The sequence below is a fragment of the Aulostomus chinensis genome, chromosome 2 (assembly GCF_037954235.1).
Source record: "Aulostomus chinensis isolate RoL2024-O1b breed Wild chromosome 2, RoL_Achi_v1.0, whole genome shotgun sequence".
NCBI classification, from domain to species: Eukaryota; Metazoa; Chordata; class Actinopteri; order Syngnathiformes; family Aulostomidae; genus Aulostomus; species Aulostomus chinensis.
Window position 1 is genome coordinate 9,515,763 of NC_141321.1, and position 24,946 is coordinate 9,540,708.

Here is a 24,946-nt window from a genome sequence, read left to right on the forward strand (position 1 = left end):
TTAGACCAGTCTGACAACGAGATCCCAGTACTTGTTTGAAGTACACAACGAAACTTAGCACGTATGCGTTGAGTCACACAGCCAACTAATTTGTCATCAGTGTAAATGCAGCTGGACGAGTATAAATTCTTAAATAAATTGTCGCCCAGCTGTAAATCAGCGTTTACATGGTAACACGGCTGCCAAGACACAGCAGCTACAGTTACGTGGCTGGTCAGCGCCGAGAGAAGCTGCCTCTGTAGAAAAAGAATGACTGTGGCCAACAACAGCCTCCCTCTCAATGGGAGGGTGTATGGAGGTGACAGACTGACACGACAAACAGACTTCTGCTGCCTTTCTTAGTGAAGTCCAAATAAAAAGAAAGGCTTAGAGAACTGGCCTCTACAGTCTGAACCTGTTGGCTTTTCAAAAGAGATTCTGTGTGTTTCTTGAGAATGTAAAACTGCAGGACTCAATACTGTCTCTCAGTCCTCTTTGGACCACTGTTTTACATCAAGTTGAAGAGTCCAAAATTAAAGGAGGCGTAAAAAAGGAAAAACTAAACATCAAAACAGAATTTCCTGAGGTGAAGTTGTAAATATTAAAGGATCTGGATTTTGGAGATGAGTTGGCACTGATTTGAGGGACACACACAAGTACAAGTAAGTCCTGAAAGGCTTCATGGGTAGACAGCAAGTCCTAGTGATCGATGTTGGAAAGACCAAGGTCATGATGGTGAACAAGAAATAACAATAGCAGGACATTCCTTGAGAACGCTCCTCGTGCAGCTCTATTCCCAACTCTCCAAATACAAACATCCTGCAATTTTTTTTAACTCAAATGTGAAATCTGCAAAGATAAGAAGAGTACAGAAAATGAAAAATACTGGTTTATCTTCAACAATACTAAACATACTCTGTGTGTATGTGTGTGTGTGTGTGTGTGTGTGTGTGTGTGTGTGTGTGTGTGTGTGTGTGTGTGTAGACATGAATATATAATGCTTGACATCAAGTGAAGTTAACATCCATCCATCCATCCATCCAACCCACACAGGAACAGGGAGAACATGCAGACTCCACACAGAAAGATCCTGTGCTGGAGCCTATCAAATGTTGAAAGCAAGAAATTTACTGTTTTAAGAAAAATATTCGTTCATTTTGAATTTGATGGCAGAAACACATCTCAAGAAAAGGAAGTGATATTACAACTAAACAGCTGGAGGAACATTTTGGAACTAAGCAAGTTCAATTGCACCATGTTAGTACCCAGAGAGAACCCACGCAGGCCTGGGAGAACATGCAAACTGCATACAGAAAGACCCTGTGCTCGAGGTGAAGTTAACATGCAGCTGTTTTTTTCTTCAGCAATGGAGAAACCAGATGTTCCCCTGGTGGTGTCGGTGATGGGGAAACTTGAAGCCCCCCCCCCCTGCACTAACACTAAGCAGGGGGAGCCATTTTTTCACCTTTTCACCTTCAAAAACATGTGGAGGGGATGTTTATTTCAGGCTGTCTTAGGTGTTTGTTAATTGATATTTTAAACTTATGCCTCTTTCCAACTATTGTGGGGCTGAAGTTTTGTGCTGTTTCCCAGCAGGACAATATATCTCAACACTATCCTGCCAAACTACTATTCATCAGGGGGAGGAGTTAATGAACATGCACGCACACAAACACGCACACACACACACACGCACACCATGATCATCTGAGCCTCCCTTCAGGCTCACTAATGGACTGAGAAACATCTCTGCTTCAACTCATTTCAACATGGACTCTCTGAATTTTCTGCTTTTTGTTGCCATCGCTGCCTCTTCCATGAAAGGTAAGTTGTCAAGGATGTTTGCCTTTTATTCATGATCATATAACTCTTCCTGTTAATTAAGAGGAGGCCTGGGGTCGCCTTTTGCATGGTTTTTGCATTTGTAAATTACCTGCTCCATTCTGAAATATTTTCCACCTGGCAAAGATATCAGTGGTAGCAAGGAGTTTTGTTGTTTTTAACATTAACATTTTTCCCTCCTTAAATCTTTATCCACCTCCAACCTGTCAAAACTAATGACACTATTTGAATGAGTGTTCAGCAGTATTAAACTAGCTCACTACAAGTCCCAGCAAAAAAATAATTGGATTTTTTTTTTAACTCTTGAAACTTAATGTTTAAGCTGCTGTCTTACACATAATGAACACGTTGAAATCTTCAAGAGGTAATCACTTCACAAAACATTTACTTTTATAGGAATTGATTTTTTTGCCAATAAACTTGGCCGCATGGTGAGCAGTGGTCAGCACTGTCGCCTCACAGCAAGAAGGTTCCGGGTTCGAGCTCTGGCTCCAGCACAGGATCTTTCTGTGTGGAGTCTCCATGTTCTCCCTGTTCCTGTGTGGGTTCTCTCTGGTACTCCGGCTTCCTCCCACAGTCCAAAGACATCAAGAGGGGACGAGGCTGATTGATACTCTGAATTGACTGTAGGTGTGTCTGTGAGTGTGAATGTGTGTGAAAAGAACATTCCCCTTCAGAAAGCACTGTAAGCTGGTTGGTACCAACCAACATTATCTGCACGCTGCTGGCTCGCAATTTTAATTCTATTTTAGTGAACTTACATCATCACATCCTGTAAACCTATGTTGTTGTTGTTTTTTTCCACTTCTCGCAGGCGACACTCTGTCACTCACTCCTACGTGCCAACTCTCCATCATCCCCTCTCCCTATGAACTGATCTAGGTTGATTCAGATCATAATTCAGTTTTATTGTAAGGCTCCTGTGGGTAGCTGTCAGGAGGCATCTGTCCAGAAACACACACACACACACACACACACACACACACACACACACACACACACACACACACACACACCTTCAGAGAACTAAGAGTCAGTTCCTTTTCTTTGGAATTATGTAAACTAATGTTCTTTGATGCACCCCAGAATTACAAAACTCTTCATGAGCCACAACAATGATGACCCCGTGACCCTTTACACATTCTTATGTGTTGTTCAGGGCCCCAGTCACATTCCAAGGTGTCATGAATGCAGTTACAGATCCCCCACGTGGGTATGTTTGTAATACAGATGGAGTCCACCGAAGTGTTCGGTCTAATGATCTCAATAAGCAGCTGTATGTTTCGAAGAGAATAGCTGATGTAAACCAGATGTTGTGTTTCTCCTCCTGGATGTGTGACACAATCCCATGGAGATAGTTTATGCAAGAGCCTGAGAATCCCCTAAAATACTTCCTTGCAGGGAGGCTTCAGGGCCAATGGCCCATGTCATTCTACAGTACTCCTGTGTTCGGAAGAGGTGACTGCATCGTTACATTTGTTGTTACTACTACTGTATATATTCCATCAGTATTACTAAAAGAAGTCCATCACCTATTGTATCTGATATTCATCCTCAACCCATCACTGTTTTGTAGGTTTATCAGGACACATGCAGCACAGGAATCACAGCAAATAACGAGACATGACAGTCTGGGTTGGTCCTGGTCATAAACCAGGATAAAAGGGGAGGTTTGCGCCAGGAAGGACCTCTGGTTTAAAAACCCGTTTTTACTGGGAGCAGCTGAAAGATCAAGATTTGGATTCGCGTAACTGGTAAAATGCTTTGAGGAATTTGGAGCTGGATGAAGGACCCTCTATTACACAAGTGCTGTTGATGTTCCTGAGCCCTGAGCAATATTTCCCATAGTTAATGCTTGCGTTTGTTCAACAGAGAGTTGCTCGACCCTCCACATGCAGGAAATATGAAAGAAACATGAGAGTTGGTGTCTGTCTCTATGTGTTGGTCCTGTGATGGACTGGTGACCCGTCCAGGGTGAACCCTGCCTCTCGCCTGAAGGCTGCTGGGATAGGCTCCAGCCCCCACGACCCTTAACAGGATAAGCGGAAGCCAATAAACTCAGACTCTTTGTGCTGCTCCTTCCAGGCTCTGGCTGGCTGGGTCAGAGGAGATGAATAAATGCCTAACTGCTCGTCTCATTCAGGCTCTTAAATTTGATTAAGAGTCGCTGCTTCTCTAGTAGCTCTCAGCTTCATTATAATTGCTGTAGTAACATTTTAGAAACATTCCTCATGTGGGGTCCTGGTGAGTTATCAACTACAGTCCTGCAGATTTCTTTAGACAATAAGATGTATTGATATCCTCATGTTGATCCCAGTGGATGGGATTTAAAAGGGGACAAGTTCACGCAGAGATCAACGTTAACAAAGACATACTTTCAGCTAATCATCTCATCGTAAAGACCTTTACATGAAAGAAGCGGCTATGACACAGGGCAGAGGGATGAGAAGATGCCCTGCAAGCACCAACGTTTCCTCTGGCATTGTTGCTCACGCACTTTCACACACACAGGAAGAAGCTAAGAGAAACTTCAAGTGTCCATTTTAAGTGCCTGGGGTGGAAGTTCGATTTGGGTTCATGGGTTAATATTTCTGCTGGGCGTCACAGAGCCTCACTGCCTGTGAAACAAACCAAAAAAAAAAGAAGAAGCTTTTAAGGAGCCAGATAGTTCTGCTGTGGATGCTCCTGGATCCTTCCCCGACCTCATCAGGGACAACAGGCTGTGGTAGGGGCAGGAGTGGTCCTTGATGATCTTGGAGGCAGTGCATGCTCTGTTGGGGGAGTCTGGCAGGGACGGGAGGGATGATGATTTTTTTTCAGCTCTCTTCAAAATCCCGTTGAGTTGTTCTCTTTCATGGGCAGTGCTGCTGACTTATCAGGAGTTTATCCAGTAGATGAGTAGACTGGTGCCTCTGAAGAGGACGGTTCTGTCTTGAGTGGGAGGGTCTGCTCTCCACAGCTTGCGGATGGAGTGGAGTCTCTGTTGGGCCCTCTTTGTTATAGCAGCTGTGTTGGTGCTGGAGGCCAAGTTGTCAGCCATCACAACTCCTAGAAACTTGGTGCTTTTCTCCCTCTCCACACCAAAATTATCGATGGTCTTTGGAGGACGCTGATTTCGGAAAGAACAGGTCTTAACCATTTGTTTGGTCTTTTCCATATTGAGAGCAAGGTTTTGTGTTAAGAACCAGGCTGCCATCTGCTCCACCTCTCTTTTGCAAGCAGCCTCACCTTCAATGTGTAGCAGGCCGAGCACCGTGGTGTCATCGGCAAATGTTAATATATGGTTGTTGACCCAGGCCAGCCTCAGCTCCTGAGGTATACTGGTACAGAATACAAACTCAAGTCAAAGTCAAGCCTAACCCTGACCCCTGCGTTGTTGGTGTCCTCAAAGCACATATAAAAGCCATTGAGGTGGTCTGGGACAGATGGGTCACAGGAGGCTGTCTGCAGTGAGGGCTTGTAGCCTCTTAAAGTTTGGCACTCCTGCAATAGTTGCCGAATGTCTTTGTTCACTTTGCCAGCTTTCTTCCATACATCCCTTTAGCCTGTGACACCCTCCCATTGACTGTTTCCTTGAAAACATTCAGATGCGTGTGTTCAAAGTAACCCTGCAGTGTTACAATAGCCTACTGTGGCCAAACTCTTACACCCAACATCTCCCATTCCATCTTAGCCTTCCTGTTGGCACTTGGCGGGACATAGAAAGCAACAACAATAACAGCCGTCTGCAGCTGCGGCGAGTGAAAAGGGTCATCACTTTGAAATCGTGTACTTCACAGTGAGAACAGAGTTTCACAGCTAGCGTTCACCTTCGTTCGCCACAGGCTGATGTCAAGAGAGCGAACATTTGCCAGCTCAACAGTTGGGAGCCCTCAGCCTAGCGTTAGCGTAGGGTGACCATGTTTTGACGATCGAAAACCAGGACATAGCGATGGGATACTAAAATGATACTCAAAGTTTACTCAAAGATACCTTTTAGTTTCAATACATTTAATGTACGCCCCCTTTGTATGGATAGAAAATTGTTATATTACAAAAAAATAAAAACAGGACGGCCATCACAGGATGTGAAAACAGGACATGTCCTGGGAAAACAGAATGTTTGGTCACCCTTTAACCATTAGCGCCTCCTCTTTTCCCTCCACAGTGACCTGTCGCAGCACTCATGTTTCCTCCAGGTGGGGCTGTGGAAGGAAGTAAATCCTTTTTGCTTGTTTATAAGCTTCTTCTGAGATGCTTTGAGATGGTTTTTTTAAGTCCTCGTGAGGAGAGGCCTCAGCAAGTAACGGTCTTGCCACTGTATTGTACCACCACTGCCTCCCAACTTCTCGTTGGTGGTTTATTGTAACCATGGTGAATGTAGCAAGTAGATGCTGCCAGCAATGCTCCAGAGGGGGGTTAAGAGCAGGTGGAGCTCCGCTAAAAACCCATTCCTTGTTTAGTAGAACAGTGTGGGGCTTAAGCTCAGTGCTTTGAATCCTCAGTAAGGAAACTCCTGAGTCCAGCTCCGACTTCACACTGTTTTCTGAGTTGGGCCTTAGAACAATTTCTTGTCCATCACCGTTCCAGAGAGGGATTCCTACTGTGTAAGAATGTTTTAAGCATTTGTTTTAAAGAGAGAATGTAGGTCTTTAAATCTTAAATCTCTAACCAGTTTGCGGTTGTGAACATGACGTATGAGTGCTGAATGGACACAGCTGCGGACAAGACCTAGGCATGCTATGTTAGTTGGGCCTCAAATCTCCAGCATCATCTTTTGTTTAACCACTGGAGAGCCCATTGTGGTCCTCGACTCGATTCACCTGGCATGGTGAGTGCTCAAAGTAAGATATCTAGAACTGAACAAAAAAAGAGCTCAATCAAAGTTCCTGAAGGAGACTGACATTGGTGCTCCTTTAACTTTTAATTTGATTGTTTCCAACTTCAGGATTTTTGTCTTTGCAAGTCAATTTTTGTGACGAGTCAGGCGAGGAAGTCCGGACCCAAACGTAGAGTTCACAACAAAAAGAGTTTTATTCTTAAAAGTAACAGCAGAAAATCACCAGAAGGCTGGGAGAACAGGCAAATAAACCCAAAGTACAACTGAAGACAGTGTCAGGCAGCAAACTCACTCCACTGGAGAAAAATACAAACTAAAGAACAATCGCAAGGCGAGGAGCAGAAGATCTCGAGATCAAAGTTGGCCACCACTGGAGCAATCAATGGGAATCACCTGGCACAGGAGACACAGAGAGGGTGGTTTAGGAAGCCAGCTAATTAGGCAGAGCGACCTACAGGGGTACCAGGAGCCCAGCGCTCTCGGAGAATGCCCCGCCCCTTGGCACTCGCTCTGCAGGGAGAGGGAGAGGGAGTGACAGGGAAACCAGGATCGTGACAATTTTATCTGTATAGTGCCAAATCTCATGACACTTTACAATTAGAGCAGGTCTAGTACCACACTCCTTCAATGAATTAACACCCTCACTCTCCATGAGCAAGCACACCAGGTAACATTCATTCATTCACTTCTTGCTGTCTCCATTTGTCCAGGCAATTACAGTGTCTGTCTTTTGTATAGTTTCTCATCAGGATCCAGATGAGATGAGACTGATCAAAGATCTGCTGATTGACTACAGCCCACTGGGGAGACCAGTCTACCAAAAGCATGATAAAGTCACCGTGAAGATGGACTTCAACCTCAGGCAGATCCTGGATGTGGTGCGTAAACTATGGCTCGTCCCACCCACCGCACTTACACTCTGCACATGGAACGTTTATGACAACCCAGTGATGGTCACATTATTCTATTTTGGAACATGTAAGCCAGTTTCAGTTGTCTCAAATTAGTTTCAGGAAAATTGAATTAATTTGGAAACTGATTTAAGACTTTGGTACAGAGAGCCAGTTTAATCAAACAAATCCGATACAACCAACCAGTGAATTACTTTAGTGGTTTAGTATATTTTAACAAATATAATATTCATATATTTTTTTGCATTCAGGATGAGAAGAGACAAGTGGTGACAACCAACGTTTGGCTGACTCTGGTAGGTCTTTGAGATTAAGTCAGAGGGGGACAGTCACAGGGACAAGTCTTACCGTGTGCACACGTCAGAGTGCGTGACTGTTCTGTAGAGCGAGAGTGTGGTGAAAACCTGCTCATATATTTGTTGTATTTTGAATTTAGAATGTTAGGATGGGAATAGAAAACCGGTTCTTGTTGAGAACTGGTTCCCAGTGTTTCAATTCCTCGGAATCATTTGCCAATTTTGCAAACGATTCACTTATCGATTCCACTGGGCAGGAATGATGTCACCACACGTGCTGCGTTGCTTATGCAAGCTAGGACACATGTGTGGCGACATCATTCCCCAGTGCAGCCAGCAGGAAGCATGGTGCCCAAGCGGCACAAAAGCTCGGAAGTTTGGTTACATTTCACGAGAAAGGATGATAACAGGGCAACTTGCGATACTTGTGCAAAGTGGATATTTCATCAGAGGGAGGAAATACTACCAATATGCAGAAACAACTGCACACACAGCATGCAATAACTTTGAATGACTGTCATGTGTTCGATCTGCTCCGGAGTGAATCTCAACCCAGCAGGAGCAGCGGAAACGTTAGCATGTCCTCTGCTGTTAATACTGCAGGTAACTAACCAACCAAATGAGAATCAGTAAGAGAATCAAAAAATGGAATCGGAATCCTAAAAAACCTATTAATATCCATCCATCCATCCATTTTCTACTGCTTATCCTGTTAAGGTTCACGGGGGGTCACAGTCACATCTACGGTCAATCAGCCTCGTCCCCTCTTGATGTCTTTGGACATCAAGAGGGGACGAGGCAGGAACAGGAACAGGGAGAACATGGAGACTCCACACAGAAAGATCCTGTGCTGGAGCCCGGACTTAAATCCGGAACCTTCTTGCTGCGAGGCAACAGTGCGGACCACTGCACCACCGTGCTGCCCCATCAATTCCCATCCCTAGTATAATGTCCCATAAACACACCGCATACACACACAGCTACACTAATGGCGGGCATGCACATAAAGTGCACTAAGACAAAGAATTATTACAGACAATAAAAACAACTCAAGCCGTTAGCACCAAGCAATTAGCAATGAACCCTAGAGCATTTATGTCATTCCACTCACCGATAGTGTCATTTCAAGGATTCTCCCATCTGGAGATATGTCAGACACAGGGATAGTTCCTGGGAGGAGACCCAGGTCTGATACTTCACTTCTTTGCAAGGAGCGAACTGTGAATTTAGCTGCTTTGGCTTCAAGCTGCTGGAGTAAATGCGTTTAGTGTGCTGACTTACTGGGCTAATGTAGTTTTGTAGTTTATTTTATTCTTTACTGACAGTAATGTCTTGCATTTACAGCCATCCCGCCCCTTCCTCTCACCCAAAGATAAATTTGAGTTGAAATTACACGCCAAGAAAGTGGTTTTGCAGACCATTGAAATTGAAAAACGTTTCATAAAATAACATAAGAAACAAGATAAGATTGTAGGAGGTTTTTTTTAATGACTGACCTTTTATCACCGCCAAGAATGTTATTAGAATGTAAGACTGCTTTATTTTGTAGATCTAAAACATGAATAAAATGCAAGTAAGTCCATCTGAAAAGGTAGTAATTCTGTAACAGCAAGACGGTTCTTTTTACAATGCTAAGCAGGAAATATTGAAACAACAAGTAGGACACGATCATCTATTTAAATTCAAGTGATGTAATTTAATTACGATTTTTTTTTAACTTAACTAAATTATTCATAAATATTGCTTTGCTCCAAATGACTACATCAGTTAAAAAAAAGAGCAAAAAAATAACCTTTTGTGGGAAAAAAAACTGCTAGAATAAAATGAAAATGTTATTGTGAAAAGATAAAATTGTAATATTTAGCTGAGAGTTTATAACTTGTTTAAAATGTCGTAATTGCTTATTAAATCACAAAGTGTATTCTTATGAATAATTATGTTCAATAACTTCAGAGGTTATTTTATATTCATCCCCTTTTTGTGGCTGGCTTTGTTTTTGGCTCTCAAACAGGTTCTCAGTGATAATACACATTGTTGTGTGGCGCTTCTCTCTTGAGGAGTCTGATCCTTTAGCTTCATTTTACCAAAAGTGCTCAAATATGTGCTCTGCATTCTAGTTTTTAAGCTCCACGAGCAAGCTAACGTGCTGCTAACTATGGAGGGAGTTTTTAATCAGGTAGTAATGTTGTGGTACGTGTTTTGTTTTTTGTTTTTTTTTATATATTCCTGTCTTTACCAAACGTTTGCACCGAAGTACGCAATTAGGGTCACGGCTTTGGAGTATTCTGAGCAGTACAGAGACATTTGATATTTTTAGTGTTGTGAGTGATCAAAACAAGGCGCTGGACTAAGGTGACACAACGTCCTTTTTTCCCAGCACACGTCCCGTTTCAGAAATTCACCTCAACTGTTACCTTCAGTTGCCCCTAAGACTCTGATCTGAGGTGATAACAGGCTTTTCAGGAGGGAACTCAAAATTGAACTTTATGAACTCTCCATACTTCCCACATTTTAGAAACCACAAACACATTTTATATTCCTGCATTTAGCAGTATTGGAGTATTTAACCTCATTAAGGCTTTGTGACCTCTAGATCTCCGGTGAGATCCTTTGTTGTTGTTGTTGTTGTGATGTTTTTAAACAGCATACTGTGAGCAATAAATTGCCCCAAAAAATCCAATTGATGTGTTGTGAGCGAGGTATGCTAACCTGCCCATGTTCTACTATTTAGTGCGCTAAGCTAACTTGCCGAGAGGAAGGTATCTTTCTTAATGCAATGCCCTCTGGCAGTTGAAGCCCAAGGAACATCCACCTGGATCAACTGTTTTATTGACGTTTCCTTGAGGTACTTGTATTGATAGCGGACCCCTAGGTCATTTTCCCTGCTCTTTCCCAGCCTCCTTTTTTTTTTTGTATTTCCAACAATTTGGTAGTGGTAATAGCTGACTATTAATAATAGTCCCATAGCTTCAGCTCTTGCCATACAGGTTTTAGTCTATATTTATGACGGTGTTAGTGAAATATGTACAGTGCGTTGTATTTGTGTATCCAACAGAAATGGGATGATCATTTCCTCAAGTGGAACGCTTCTGATTATGGCGATGTGGACATGATAAGAATTCCTTACCACAAACTTTGGACACCAGACATCGTCCTTTTTAACCCGTAAGCATTGAAGAGCTGAGCGTTGTTACTGGATATAAAAGTAAGAGAGCAACACATGATCTATTATTGGTATGTGGTTTCTAATTCCACCACACCAGGCACAAGTTTCCTCAAGAGACTATTTCAAGGTTTTTCTGAACCTGTTAAAATAACTTGAATAACTCATCCCTATTAGAAATTTCTAATCGGAAATCGAATTTCCCACAAATCTATCAACTAAATTATCAATGATAATCTTTCACAGGCTTCAGTAATAAATTTGCATAACATTTGTGCTACAGGATAATGACATTTGGTTTCTGTGCATTGGCCAGTGTTGAAAGGGCTTGTCCTGCTAGTTGGGTTCACACAGAAATGTTTCCTCCAGATTATTTTTGCTTGTAGTTTAATAAGTACATGCAGCAGAGTCCTGAAGATTGCTCCAGTGCAGTACATTTTTTCAGCAAAAGAATTTTTAGTCTATCCCTCGGCCTGAAACGATGGTTCTCAAAGCATCTTCTAATGCACACACTTAGACACCTCATCGGTGTTATTCCCTGTGGTCAGTGGGTGTTTCGCATTTACAACAGCCAGCCTCATTCAGGAGACCAGTTTGAGGCTGATCAGACCCCAGCCTGAGGTCAAGAGCATGACCGCACCTGAGTCCGCCCCTTCTTGCACCACACTCCCAAGGATGGTCTTAGCTTCTGCTGAATTTCTGCCTGCTGGATCACCACAGCTGATCTCCACTTCCTCTCTGTCTTCACAAAAATCCCTGTAATGGAGACTTTGGCATCTCTAGATCCAGAATGCTGCAGGTATTGCCATGTCACAATGAATTCCTCCTTGACTGAGCTGAACAGGGCCTGAGCTTGTTGCTGATCCCATACGGGCTGACGCTGCTCAGGCTGCCCGGCCATCTGCTTAAATAGCTGCTCACCTTGCGTTCAACAGCACTCATGGGACTTCATATATCAACAGAAGCCAGGGGATTCTTGGGAGGAGTCCAAGCTGGTAGACCCAGACCATCGAGCTCAGCATTGGTTGACTTGATGGAATCTGTGTCCTTCAGGCCACAGTTGAAGACCTTCTCAAAGCTCCTCATTGAACTTTCTGGGACTGACAAAATCTGGTCATCTGCCTACCGGAAGCTGAACATCATCATCAGGAATCAAAGACTGGACTTTGTACTTCTGACACTCGTGCAATCCCATGCCATACGTCTCTCCAAACCATGGGGGATCCACCTGGCCCTTGCACAGCTGTTGCCATTACTGTGAGATCATCCATGAAGGGTCTGATGGAAGGTTGATGTAGTCCAGACCTGCCGAGGGGCTGGAACATTCTGTTTCTGCTGCCTTGACCAGTATGTTCATTGCCAACACCACTAAGGTCGCTGAGATGGTGCAACCAGTGATGATACTCAGCTTCAGCTGGTGCCAGTCACATGTTAACTGCCCAGTTTAGACCGTCAAGATGAGTTCTTTCACTTCCTGGGGTATATGGTGTCTCCCCAGTGATACCTCGACCAGCTCGTGGCATATCGAGCCATGAGTATTGGTGATATCCAGCCAAAGGACAACTAGGTTCCCTCTCCCTTCTCTTCCCTCCATGGTGGGTCACCACATTTGTATGTTCTAGGCAACAAGGTACTTCTGCTCTGACATGTTGATGTACTTGTTGCTCAAAAGGAAGTCTCTTGCCACAATAAGAAGACGATTTCTGTCCCCGCCGAGCAAGTTGATTGATTCGAAACTGCTTGATGCTTTCAGACTTTCCTGCTTTCAGTCAGCTGCTTGTGGCTCCCCTGGTCTACCTTCAAGCCCTCTCATTCTCACTTGTCTTACTGCTGATGTACTGTATTATTAATGGTACTAGTTTGTTGTCCTGTGTCATTTATCTCTGTGTCCGTCTGGTTGGAATGTTCTTCGTCCCCCACTCTTGGCATCCCTGGGGGTATTCTCTCTTTGTGGGTAGGTCAGTTGCTTTTGAGTTCTTCCTCTTGAAAGATGTTGATTGGACTGCTAACCCTTGGCCAGAATTGCTGCCTCTCTGGATGTCCTCAGTGTGGCCAGGTCTTCGTCCTCAAAGCACCCATGTGCATCAGAAGACGGTTTGAAGACCAACACGCTCTCACAACCAGGAATCCATCAATTTTACAGGATGATGAACGGTCTCATTAATTAATGTGGCAAACGATGTTGCCACTGAGTGATGAACTTATAAAGATACTCAGAGTCAGACGTTAGAATCATGTAGGACATGAAAACATCAAAAAAGTATAAACTAAATAAAGTTATGTGAACAAATGCACATGTCAGATCAGTGCTAATGTTTAGGGTCAGCAAAATGATTCAGTTCCCTTCTCTGCATCGTACTGTTGGTTAAATGATTACTGTGACAGGGTTGTATCCGTTGGATCAGTAATGCCTTGCGTTCAACAGCACTCATGGGGACTTCATAGATCAAAAGAAGCCAGGGGATTCTTGGGAGGAGTCCATGCTGATAGACCCAGACCATCTAGCTCAACACTGGTTGACTTGATGGAATCAAGACCTTCTCAAAGCTCCTCCTTGTATCTGTTGGATCAGTAATGCAAGATTACCCTTAATCTTGAGAACGATTTACATTGTTAGAAGCTCTCATTGCATTTCGTTTGTGGTTGTCCCACTGCGTGAAGCCCCTTCACCTTCAGCTCAACCCAGCCTCCTCCCCAGTGAAGTTCATGTAGACAGTCAATTTTGGGTAGCTGTACCACTCTAAAGCATCAGTTGTGACTGTGTGTGTGTTCCTAATGCAATAATTAGGTACAGAAACTTCCCATAGTTTGTGGGTCATCTAAATTTCTTTTGCATCCTTATTTTTAGGGCCTGAGCCTGAAGGTACTTCAGACGAAGACCCTATTATGTTTTTATTATTATTATTATTATTATTATTATTATTATTATTATTATTATCAATTCTACTATGAATGGATCAAACTGTTCAGCTGTATACACTGACGTAGTCCCATGTTGTTCACAGTGCAGATGAAATGCCTCATGCTAGTCCTCAAACCAACATTGTGGTCTCCTCCTCAGGCAACTGCCTTGCTGTCATCCCAGGTAAGGTCAATAATCTTCATTCGTCCTCTTACCAAAAAAAAATACACCATTCTACAATTTCACTGAGCTGCCTTCCCTTATTAGCTCAACTCAGTGTTAGACATCAGATATTTTCATTCTGTTTTCTCTTAGTCAGTTGTTTTGTGTGTAAAAATATTTTTTAAATGTATTCATTGAAAAAACAGTTTTTAAGAGGCTGCCTTTAAACCCTCAAGATCATCCTTGGACAAGTACCTGTCACTGCTCTCCAGTAAAGTATTTTAATACGTTAAAGCAGAGGACACAGAGATAAAATGCCTTTCTCAGTACAAACTGGTTAAACAAGTTGTTGTTTTAGTTCTCTAGGACTATTTCTCGATTTGAGCAAGCAATGAATCATTTTGAACATTAGCAGTGATGAAACTTGATGTTTGGATCTGATATTAGGCAGATTTTCTCATCTGTGCACACAGCTAAGCCAGCTCTCCACCCTTCTTAACAGTACGTGTGCGAAGCTTGTCAGCTTCTGGCTGACGCTTCATATTTTCCAGTCAGATATGAGAGGTGATGATGTCCTCCTCGTACGCATCAATGGTCACTGTCTCTTGATTTAAAAAAAATAAAAGTCTTCTGAGACTGAAGGATGAACTTAAAAGATTTTGATGGTCAAAGGTCACAGTCACCTGACAGGATCACAATATCCCAGGAATACCTTGAGAAAATAAATATGATCAAATATTGCACAAATATCCACTGGGACTAAAGACTGACCTGAAAAAAATGTTGGTGGTCAAAGGTACAGTAGGTCAGAGGTATTTCTGGGTCAGACGTGCATGGGAATGAGGATTAATGGCTGCTTTCATCCCTGTGCCATATTCGATTCTTTAACTTCTAAAGATGGATGGTATCTTAGTGTCTGACTAGCTAGACTGTCACTTAATTGTATTCCCCTGCTTCCTTCATCCCAGAATAGTAGGACTCTTTGCTGCTCTTCCCAGTCGTTGTGTCTCTAACCTGACCTGGACTTGTCCTGTGCTTCACCACACCAGTGATGTATAAGAGCCTCTGCTACATTGATATGCGCTGGTTCCCCTTTGATGTCCAGAGATGCAAACTCATTCTGGGCTCTTGGACATACCACGGCTATTTTTTGGAAGTGGTGAAGGAGGATGTAACAAGTGAAGATTTAACCACCAACGGAGAGTGGGATCTTGTAGGTAAGAAATGATGATGGATTGCAAAGAGGAAGACTGTATGTAGTGGGTGACAAATACAGCACAGAACCTCCTCTTGTCACAAACCCAACTCTGGAAAAGTTGGGATGTTGTCGAAGATGAAAATAAAAATAGAACGCAATGGTGTACAAATCCCATAAACACATATTTTAATCACAGTAGAACATAGACGTCATATCACACTTTGAAAGTGGGAAATGTTACTATTTGATGAAAAAAACTGTCCCAGTTTTAATTTGATGCAACCATAGCAACCATATGTGATTATGATCCAGTATTGAAGCAAGAAAAACTTTGATTCATCGGACCAGAGAACACTTTTCTACTTGAGTCAATTTTAAAGGTGCTTCGGCCCAGAGGAGGCACCAGCATTTCCTCCTCTTTGCGTGATAGAGCTGTAACCTGCGTTTGAGAACTGTTTCGCAGACTTCTGGCTGGTACAGTTACCTCCTGTACAGAATCCTTCCTGTTTTTAACACAGTACCGTCTTAGGGCCCAAAGATCGCAAGTATCCAATACTGATTTTTGGCCTTGTCCTTTTAGCACAGAGATTTCTCCAGATTCTCTGAATCTTTTGGCGGTATTAGGAATAGTAGATGGTGGAGCATTCAGAGTCTGTACAGTTTTACATAGGGGACATCTTTTTTAAATTGTTCCAGAAATTTGTAGACCCAGTTTTTAACTGATTGGTGAACCTCTGCCTATCTTTACTTCTGACTGATTTGCTTCTCTAAGATGCTCTTTTTATACCCAGTCATGGTACTAACATGGTGCAATTGAACTTAGTTCCAAAATGTCCCTCCGGCTGTTTAGCTGTAATATCACTCCCTTCACCAGACAACTTTTTTTGAGATGTGTTGCTGCCATCAAATTCAAAATGAAGTAATATTTTTCTTAAAACAGTGCAGTTCTCACTTTCAACATTTCACAGGCTCCAGCACAGGGTCTTTCTTGGTGGAGTTTGCATGTTCCCCCTGTGCCTGCGTGGGTTCCCTGGTGACCCTTCCAGGGTGAACCCCACCTCTTGCCGAAAGGCAGCTGGGATAGGCTCCAGCCCGCATGACCCTTAACAGGGCAAGCAGTAGAAAACTGAGGGATTTTACAATTTATCCGTTGCCAGACGGATAAATTGTTCTCTAAATGTATATGAAAATATTTCTACATAAAATCTCACTCCATTTCCTCCAGACAAGCTTTTGTTTTGTTCACACAGAGGTTGTAGGAAAAAAGAACGAGGTGATATACCCATGCTGCCAGGAGCCGTACTTTGATGTCACCTACACTATGGTGATGCGGAGGCGGACTGTATTCTACAGCGTCAAACTGCTCCTGCCATGCATCATGATCTCCATGCTGGCCGTGCTGGTCTTTCTGCTGCCTGCAGCCTCTGGGGAGAAGATATCACTGGGTTAGGGAACACACACACACACACACACACACACACACACATGTACACATATATACACATGTACACACACACAAAGTTGAAAGAATGTAAAGTTGGGAATGAACCCCTTTTTCATTGCTATCAAAACACACTCAAAACACTCTTTGATTTCATTCACAGTGCTGAAATTCTGAGTATGCCATTACTTGCAGCTCAGGGCCCAGATTCACAAAACTTTAGGATAATTCTTAAGACATAACGTAAGAGCTTCGTAAGAATCTCATGCTGTTCTCCAAGAAAACCAACTCCACTTCTGAAATAGTAACTTAAGAGGTATTGTAGATTTGTATCCATGTCCATGACTTCCATCTGAAAAGTAAAACATTTCTTTGCACCCTCTACAGGTGAACCCCTACCATACTCCCATAAAGGAATGCATGAGATCCGTCTCGGTTGTGCAACACCTGAAACACACGACCTGTGTGTGTTACCCCTGACTCTTTGGTCTTTACAGCATGTTGCAGCATATTTGCTCAGTGTTTATGTAGGAATTTGGGCCAACGGATCAGATTATGTGAATATAGATTTCCAACATCCAATTCTGTCATTCGGGTCAGTGACGAATCAAGTTCAAGTATCGTATCAAATCAACCTCCAACAACAGAGGGAGTCTTTGTCGGCACTTATTGCAGGGCTGTATTTAATATGGTTACCTTATAATCCATTTACAGGCAGAAAGAGTAGTAATGACATTAAAGTAAACTAACATCTGCTGGTGGTGGTGCTTGAAAGGGAACATTTTGTCTGGCAATTGCTTATAATGGCAAATACAAGCTACGGGCCGAAAGGCTAATGCCAGCGTTAATGAGCTAGATTGAATATGCTGCGTCCAAGACAACACAGACACAGAGGCTGAGAACGAACAGCTCCAAGGTGGTAGAGAATAATTACTTGATTAATGTTGATCCCGGAATTGGATACTCAGGTGTCATTTCTAAGCTCCTCGATGCCACTTTACATCAGACACGGCAGCCTCCTTTGGCAGGAGTTAACTGATAAACAAAAGAAAATGTTTGCTGGTATTTAAGCTCAAATGAATATGATTTATTTATGAAAAGTATATGCATTTATCTGATTATTGCTATATATTGAATTTAACAGCTATTTTAGCAACATGCTAACATGATGGAGGTGGGAAACTGTTTTTTAGTGAGTTTTGCTGCAGGGTGAAGTCAACGGTGACAGAGGGCATGAATCTGTAGGTTGAAATTTTCGTGACATGGAACACAACAATCCATAGTAATGTAATCGGTACCGTTGGACAAGTCTCAAAAGTTGACTTTAATCTCAAAATGTCCATTTTCTACTCTAAATTTCACTCTTTTTTTACTCTGTCATAGCTCTGGGACTGGGAGGGGAACTGTTTGAAGATTTTGACTGGCTTAGGTCAGAGGTCACAGTCACCTCATATATGTGGGAGAATTCAGTATGTTCTCATTCACACATTTGCTCAGGAACGCCTTGAGGGAGTTTAATCTAATATTGTTCAAACTTCCACTGGGACCAAAGAATAAGCTGAAAACATTTTGGTGGTCAAAGGTCAAGGTCACTAGGACAGGCACATATCATGGAGGCACACAACCACCAGCATTTCTAGTTTCTGTTAACCTTTTTCACAGCAAAATTACCTTCACCTAAATCATCTAAAGTGACAACTGACAGCTCAAAGTTAACAAGACATTTAAGATGAAACTTAAATAATCTGGGGTGGCATGGGCCAGTGGTGGAGTAGCCGTCTAGCAATCGGAGGGTCGCTGGTTCCATCCTCACTTCCCGCGGTGTCCAAGTATCCTTGAGCAAGACACCAAACCCCTGATTGCTCCTGATGACCCTGTGATGCTAACCTGTCCAGGGTGAAACCCACCTCCCACCCAATGTCAGCTGGGATAGGCTCCAGTGCCCCCCCATCACCCTTAACAGATAATCAGTACAGAAAATGGATGGATGGATTGATCTATTTTTGAGAAGCTCATTCCTTTTTAAAAAAATTTTCAAGTGAAATGTTAAAGGAAGAGTTTTTGGTGAATGAGGACTCAATTTTTTTTTTTAAATTTTGCTTCGTAATTATACATGTTGGAGGACTTTAGTGCTTCAGATAGTTTCCTGAATCCAGGCACCCGTCATGGCTGTGCTTTCCAGTTGTGGTAGTATAACTCAGATTTAATTTCCTCTTCAGGGATTACAGTCCTGCTCTCCCTGGCCGTCTTCATGTTTCTAGCTGCTGAGACTGTGCCTGCCACATCAGACTCTGTACCTTTACTGGGTAAGACCGGATAAAGCAACACACACTTTGAAAATGTGCTGATTGGCCATTCTTCCCAAAGCCAGACAAGAAACATCTGAAATGGATGCTATCACTTCCCATCCACTACCATTCACTGTGCGACGCTAACTAGCAGTTAGCAGGTCTCTGTGGGTTGCTGCATTGGAGAACTGAGATCCACAGAGACCTAACAGCCAGTTAGCTTAGCACAGTAGTGGATGGGATGTGTCAGCATACATTTTGGATCATTAAGAAGTAATCTTCCTCATCCTCTCTTACATAGTCAGCCATGATCAGTAGCAGCAGTTGCTCTTCTGGTCGTCAACAAACATTTTGTTTTATTGCCTGAGGTTGCAGTGGCACTTTTAAGAGGTGCTGTGTCGGATCACTGCGTCGGAGAGTGGGAAGGAAAGGAAAGTAGTTCCAACTATACATCTGATTATAAAGATGCAATGTTATTTTACATTGTTATTTCACAGTGAATGCAAAAGAATGCAAAAAAACCCAAAACAACAACAGTAAATTTAATGCAGGTCTTGGAGAAAAGTGTATTTGATGACTTTTGACTTAGGTATGCTAACACTTACCACACACTGCCATTTATTGTGCTAAGCTAACTAGCAGTACACAGGTATCTGGGGGTCTCATCTCCCAAATGCTGCACAGTGAAGAGAAGGTTCTCCATCTTTTTGTTGACGTTGATTTGAATATTTACATTCCATTTATTTTGATCATTTCTCAGATGAAGAAAGTGTCCCATGGGTTTAGTTACTAAGTGTTTGAGTGATAAAATATGACTTTCCACCTTATTCACTTGTTTTATAGTTTTGACTGCATCTGTTTTACTGCTTAAGTATGACATATTGTCTGTTCTGTCTCCTCTTCCCTCGGTTAGCCATGTATTTGGCCGTCATCATGGTCATTGTCAGTCTCTCGGTATTTGCTACAGTTCTGGTATTACAGTTCCACCACCATGACCCTCATGGAGGCAAAATGTCCCAGTGGGTGAGTGTCTTTACATTTATACCTTCATATGATCCAAAACATACTCCTGCTACTATTTTCCTTCAGTCACACCAGCAAAGATTAACATCTATTTGTTTGGTTGGACCATTTTTGAATGGCACGCCTTTTACATGCAGTGGGTGCACAGAAGAGCACCTGAAAATGGCCTCCTGTTTCTATGGTTGTCCACCACAAGCTCTCCGGTTTTACTGACAATGAGCCTCAAGTTTTTGGAACAAAGTTCCCAATCAGTCCTCAACTCTGCTGTAACATTGATGTTGGAAGCATTGACTAATACAAATACAAATACAAATACAAAACAAATAATACGTTACAATTTGTTCGGATGCTAAAGCCTTTTTAAGTTCTTGTTCAGTGCTGCTCTGTAACCAGTACGTTTCATAAGTTCAGACAAACATGGTCCTAAACTGCAGCTGGACAAGTTGACGGAGGCAACAGTTGTTTTATTACAGTGAAACGTCTGACAAAATGGTGTTTGGGCAGCATATGAGACACTGACTGGCTGTTTCCCAGGAATTAAAAAACACATTTCATATGGTCTCTTACTATTAAAATGAGCCCCATCCTCACTCATCATGTTTGCTGCCATAGATGCATGTCTTCCTCCTGAAATGGTGCGCCCGGTTTCTGTGTATGAAGCCCCCGGGTGCGGCGATGGGGCCCTCAGGCCCACAATCCAACAACAGCAACTTGACGTGTGTTGGCATGCAGAGCTTGGAAAGCCCTCCCTTCGCCCCAGGCACCGCCACTTCTGACTCCGGCGTCCTTGGTGGACAACTGGATGGAAGACCCCAGGAGGATGACTCTCTGATCTCCAAAGCTCAAAGCCCCCCAGCAGACCCAGAGCTGGCCAAGATCCTAGAGCAGGTTCGCTACATTGCCAAACGCTTCAGTGACCAACAGGAGGTCGAGACGGTGAGCAATGAGTGGAAGTTTGCTGCATCTGTTATCGACAGGCTCTGTCTCGTGGCTTTCACTCTTGTCACCTTCCAATGTACCCTCGGGATTCTTCTGTCAGCTCCAAACTTTGCTTAGTCCATTCCTCATGACGTTTCCTCTGGAGAAGTTGATCAGAAAATAATCAGGAAAGCAGAAGTGCGTATCATTCACCCTGACAAAGGAGTGACCATTCATCAGTTCTTCCATGATGTAATGATTACTAACTGTGGTTGGAGCTATGCTTTTACATTCGGATGGTGACTTTGGCTGGCTTTCGTCTTTTTAATATCACAATTAATGTTGTAATGCATTGTAACACGTCCTTTTTATTCCCTTGGACTATTTTAACATGGTTCTGTCAATGCTCACATCACAGATCATTTGCTTCAAAGAGGAAGTAGAACAAACTAAACTACTAACCCACAAAGAATGTAACCTGTCTTATGATCTTACTGTTTATCACAGTGGATCAATGTTAAGATCCTCCCTATTGTATATATATGGTTGTTGTGTTAGATTATTACTTGTGTATGCAAAGCAAATAATGTTGTATGGGGCTTTTTAAAAAAAATAAAAACATACAATCTGTGTCTCAATGTGATGAAACACTAAAATAAATGCTCTTACTGGGTTTTACTTCCTGTGTCAGTTCACGTCATTCCCTGTCTACTCTGTGTCATTCCTCAAATTAAGTTTGTTTCCTTGAAAATCAGTACTGAGTCCCACCAAGACTTTAAGACTTAAAACCCTGACCCCTTCCTACACATCAGTCTGCTATCAAAAAATTAAAAGTTAGAGAGATTAACACACCAAGCTTTAAGAAGAAAAACAGCAAACAAAAGGGGTGTGGTGTCTCTTCTGAAGGATGTTTACCCCCTAGTTCCTTTTTTGTTAATCAAAAGGTGTAATTATGACCAATACTTTACTTTTAAGGACCTCAATGTACTTTTTAGAGAAAATTCTTTAGTGTTAAGTACACAAGTGGAAAGGTCTTGTCTTGGTTCCCCATTTTGGAGGGTGTGGAGAAAAAAATGTAATATAGAACAGGTCGTTAAAGGAAATCAAAAATCTATAAAACTGTATGAAGTTCATTCACCGTGAAACCATGTCTGTGTCCTGTTGATGCGATGACTCACTTTAGTTGTAATAATAATAATAATAATATAATTATCATCATCATCAACAACAACATTGTCATGTCTTTTAATGGACGTTTACGAGGAACTACAATCCAGCACCAACATTTGCTTCAGGACGACGTTCTCCGCTGCCACTTAGTCTGGATATGTGCACCTCTGTTATTCCGCCGGCTGGAAACATTCGCGCTTCGTGTTGGCAATTGTCAATCTGTCAGGCTGTATCTTTGATTTGAGCCTTCAGCTTTGGTTCTTTCGGTGGGTGAAATGTCGGACGAGTTGTTGCAGTGGTGTTTGGAACAGTTACAGCAAAAGTTCGGACTGGAGGCTTGTGAAGACATCGTCCGGTAGGTGCCGTTCAGCGCTACAGTGACTGAGATGGTGCTGACAGGACTCTGCCCTCAAGCTAACAGGCCAGCTTTGGATATCCACGGAAAACACTAATTAATATAAGACCTTTTGCCGTGTGGTTGAATTATGTCTGTTCAAAAATAGCTGTGAATATTTACTGTTACTGTTGAGATGTTCAGACCTAAGCTAATCCTTTTTATTTGAAAACAGAACAGAAAACAGTGTCCATTGTATATTCATAAACCTTGTCGTGAAATATACATTTGTATATGATCGACCTCTATTAAAAACATAATAGCTGGACGAGATTTTATTGTAATAAAAATGTTAAGCAGCCGTCAAAGCCCAGATGTGACCTCATGTTCCCTCAGGAACAACGTTTCACACTGGAGCACATTAATTAAATTCAGCCGGAGTCAGATTTAAAAAAAATCTAGATTTCTATACACCCAAAAATAAAAACCCAATAAATGAAGTCGTAACCATCAGCATGCAGTTTTGTCATTTGTTCCTGCATTATTTTAGACTGTGATTTTATGTGAGAGGGTAATTGTGCCGTCCTGCTCCCTAGATATATTCTGTCGATTGAAAAAGCCGAGGAGATTGAGGAGTACGTGGGAGACCTCCTTCAGGGAACCGATGGGAGAAAGAGACAGTTTATTGATGAGTTCCTCAGCAGGTGGAGGAAGACCCAGAGACAGGCTGCAGAAACCACCAGCCTCTTTGCTCTCAAAGAACCCGTGTCACCAACAGGTGGGCCAAATAAACGACTATGTTTTTTACTTTGTTTGCATGTGCATGTGCAGTGCCCAAAGCTGTTCACAACCTTTCTCAAAACTAATATTAAGCACAGTCGCTATGAGTACACTTAGCAAGTAGAGAAAAATTCTTCAAATCTAAATCAGAAGCTCTTCAATGTGCTGTTCCCAACATCTGGTGGATTTGGCCTCCACTCTCAGATCCATCAGACATAGTTAAAGAGTCCCAGAAGAAGTCTAAACGTAAGGGCCGGAACAAGCAGCAGGAGCAGTCGAGCGTGAGCCAAACGGGCCCTGAGCCCGAGGCTGTTAAAACCCCCGTACATCTGATGAGGGTGAGACCACACCTTACAATTTAAGTCTCATGAAGCTAATTTGAAGATGACAAGTGTCATTTTTGTTCATGTCTTCAATCATTTCCTTCACCAGGCTCTAGAGAGCGGCAGTAGTTCCTCATCTAAGAAGAAAAATAGGTTTGTTGACCTGTACGCTAAAGAGGGGCAGGACAGGCTGACCGTCTTACTCCCCGGTCGCCACGGCTGCGACTGCCTTGCTCAGAAGCACAAACTCATCAATAACTGCATCAGCTGCGGTCGTATCGTGTGTGAGCAGGAGGGCTCTGGACCCTGCCTCTTCTGTGGTAGCCTGGTATGGGAATGTTTAAGTCGTTATCTTTTATCTTTAGACTGCAGTCCTCTCCCAGCTCTCACTGTTCGCGCATCCTATGGTTTGTTTGTTCTGATTCAGGTTTGCACCAAAGAGGAGCAGGAGATTCTTCAACGAGACTCCAACAAGAGCCAGAAACTAAGAAAGAAGCTGATGGGAGGTAAGAGTCGGAACAATTTAAAAACTGGAATCTATGAAATGGGATTTACTGAGGTGATGGTATGAATATTTATTTTGGTGACAGACTTTGGAGAAAGAGATTATTTGCCACATCAAGAGTCCAAGGTGAAGGCTGGTTTGGAGAAGGCCATCCAGCACAAAGACAAACTGTTGGAATATGACAGAAACAGGTAAACCACAAAGATCCTGCAGTCAATAGCTCCTGAACAGTGGGATGAGAAAGGAATCATTTCTATCTTTCATGTGACTTCTTGTCACATGGTGACCCGTCCAGGGTGAACCCCACCTCTCGCCCGTAGCCGCTGGGATAGGCTCCAGCCCCCCGCAACCTTTAACAGGATAAGTGGAAGAAGATGGATGGATTGCACTAATCCTGAAATCACTGTGGTTTCCTCTCCAGCGTCAGGAGAACCCAGGTTCTGGATGATGAGTCCGATTACTTCGCCACGGACTCCAACCAGTGGCTGTCACCCAGTGAGCGAGAGAAGCTGAGGAAGAAGGAAGAGGAGCTGAGAGAACTTCGCCACGCATCCCGCAAAGACAGGAAGATCACGTTGGACTTTGCTGGTAGACAAGTGATCGATGAGGGAAACAACCTCAACGAGTACTACAACAGGTCAGTAAGATGGTGTGTGTTCTTCCTTCTCTTGCCTCCTCACCAGCTGAAGCAGGAGGCCAAAGGTTTCCTGGTGCTTTTCTGGTTGTCCAAGTGTTCGTCCCATTCTTGTCGGAATGATAGCTCTGGAACGGCGTGAGGGAGTTACTTATGTCTTGAAAACCTGTTTGAGGTTTGTTTTTTTGCCAGGACAATGAATTAAAGTAGCTGCAGCCAGAATGTGTTTTAAAATGTGTGTAGTCATGCTGGCATAAA

General features: G+C 42.8%; 2 protein-coding genes across 4 annotated transcripts in view; both read left to right on the forward strand.

Annotated features, from left to right (window-relative positions):
• The first annotated feature begins 1,689 nt into the window (after nucleotides 1–1,689).
• On the forward strand, nucleotides 1,690–21,602 carry LOC147269022 (neuronal acetylcholine receptor subunit alpha-7-like). Of its 3 annotated transcripts, none has more exons than XM_086226597.1 (10): nucleotides 1,690–1,803; nucleotides 7,379–7,518; nucleotides 7,803–7,847; nucleotides 10,903–11,012; nucleotides 14,016–14,095; nucleotides 15,124–15,291; nucleotides 16,523–16,717; nucleotides 18,933–19,019; nucleotides 19,915–20,024; nucleotides 20,637–21,602. In XM_086226597.1, exons 1-10 carry the CDS (start codon nucleotides 1,749–1,751, stop codon nucleotides 21,078–21,080), a joined length of 1,434 nt encoding a protein of 477 aa, XP_086082723.1. In that variant the 5' UTR covers nucleotides 1,690–1,748; the 3' UTR covers nucleotides 21,081–21,602. The 3 variants fall into 3 exon arrangements, with proteins under 3 accessions (XP_086082723.1, XP_086082732.1, XP_086082740.1); XM_086226606.1 differs by lacking the exon at nucleotides 1,690–1,803 and adding an exon at nucleotides 5,979–5,999; XM_086226614.1 differs by lacking the exon at nucleotides 1,690–1,803 and adding an exon at nucleotides 7,244–7,307.
• Nucleotides 21,603–22,252: 650 nt separating this feature from the next.
• Nucleotides 22,253–24,946, forward strand: part of trip4 (thyroid hormone receptor interactor 4) — a 77,147-nt gene continuing 74,453 nt past the window's right edge. Inside the window, exons 1-7 of the mRNA XM_086226626.1 lie at nucleotides 22,253–22,467; nucleotides 23,043–23,224; nucleotides 23,431–23,564; nucleotides 23,659–23,877; nucleotides 23,977–24,055; nucleotides 24,140–24,245; nucleotides 24,476–24,691. Of these exons, the coding sequence (XP_086082752.1) occupies nucleotides 22,388–22,467; nucleotides 23,043–23,224; nucleotides 23,431–23,564; nucleotides 23,659–23,877; nucleotides 23,977–24,055; nucleotides 24,140–24,245; nucleotides 24,476–24,691 (1,016 nt within the window). The 5' untranslated portion in view covers nucleotides 22,253–22,387. The remainder of the gene's footprint in view (nucleotides 22,468–23,042; nucleotides 23,225–23,430; nucleotides 23,565–23,658; nucleotides 23,878–23,976; nucleotides 24,056–24,139; nucleotides 24,246–24,475; nucleotides 24,692–24,946) is intronic.

Bases quoted from the DNA above. Each gene is read 5' to 3' on its own strand.
- LOC147269022 (XM_086226597.1), top strand. From the start codon at position 1,749: ATGGACTCTCTGAATTTTCTGCTTTTTGTTGCCATCGCTGCCTCTTCC. The intron at 7,848-10,902 runs GTAGGTCTTTGA...TGTATCCAACAG, and splicing joins CCAACGTTTGGCTGACTCTG to AAATGGGATGATCATTTCCT. The intron at 16,718-18,932 runs GTTAGGGAACAC...TTTCCTCTTCAG, and splicing joins TGGGGAGAAGATATCACTGG to GGATTACAGTCCTGCTCTCC.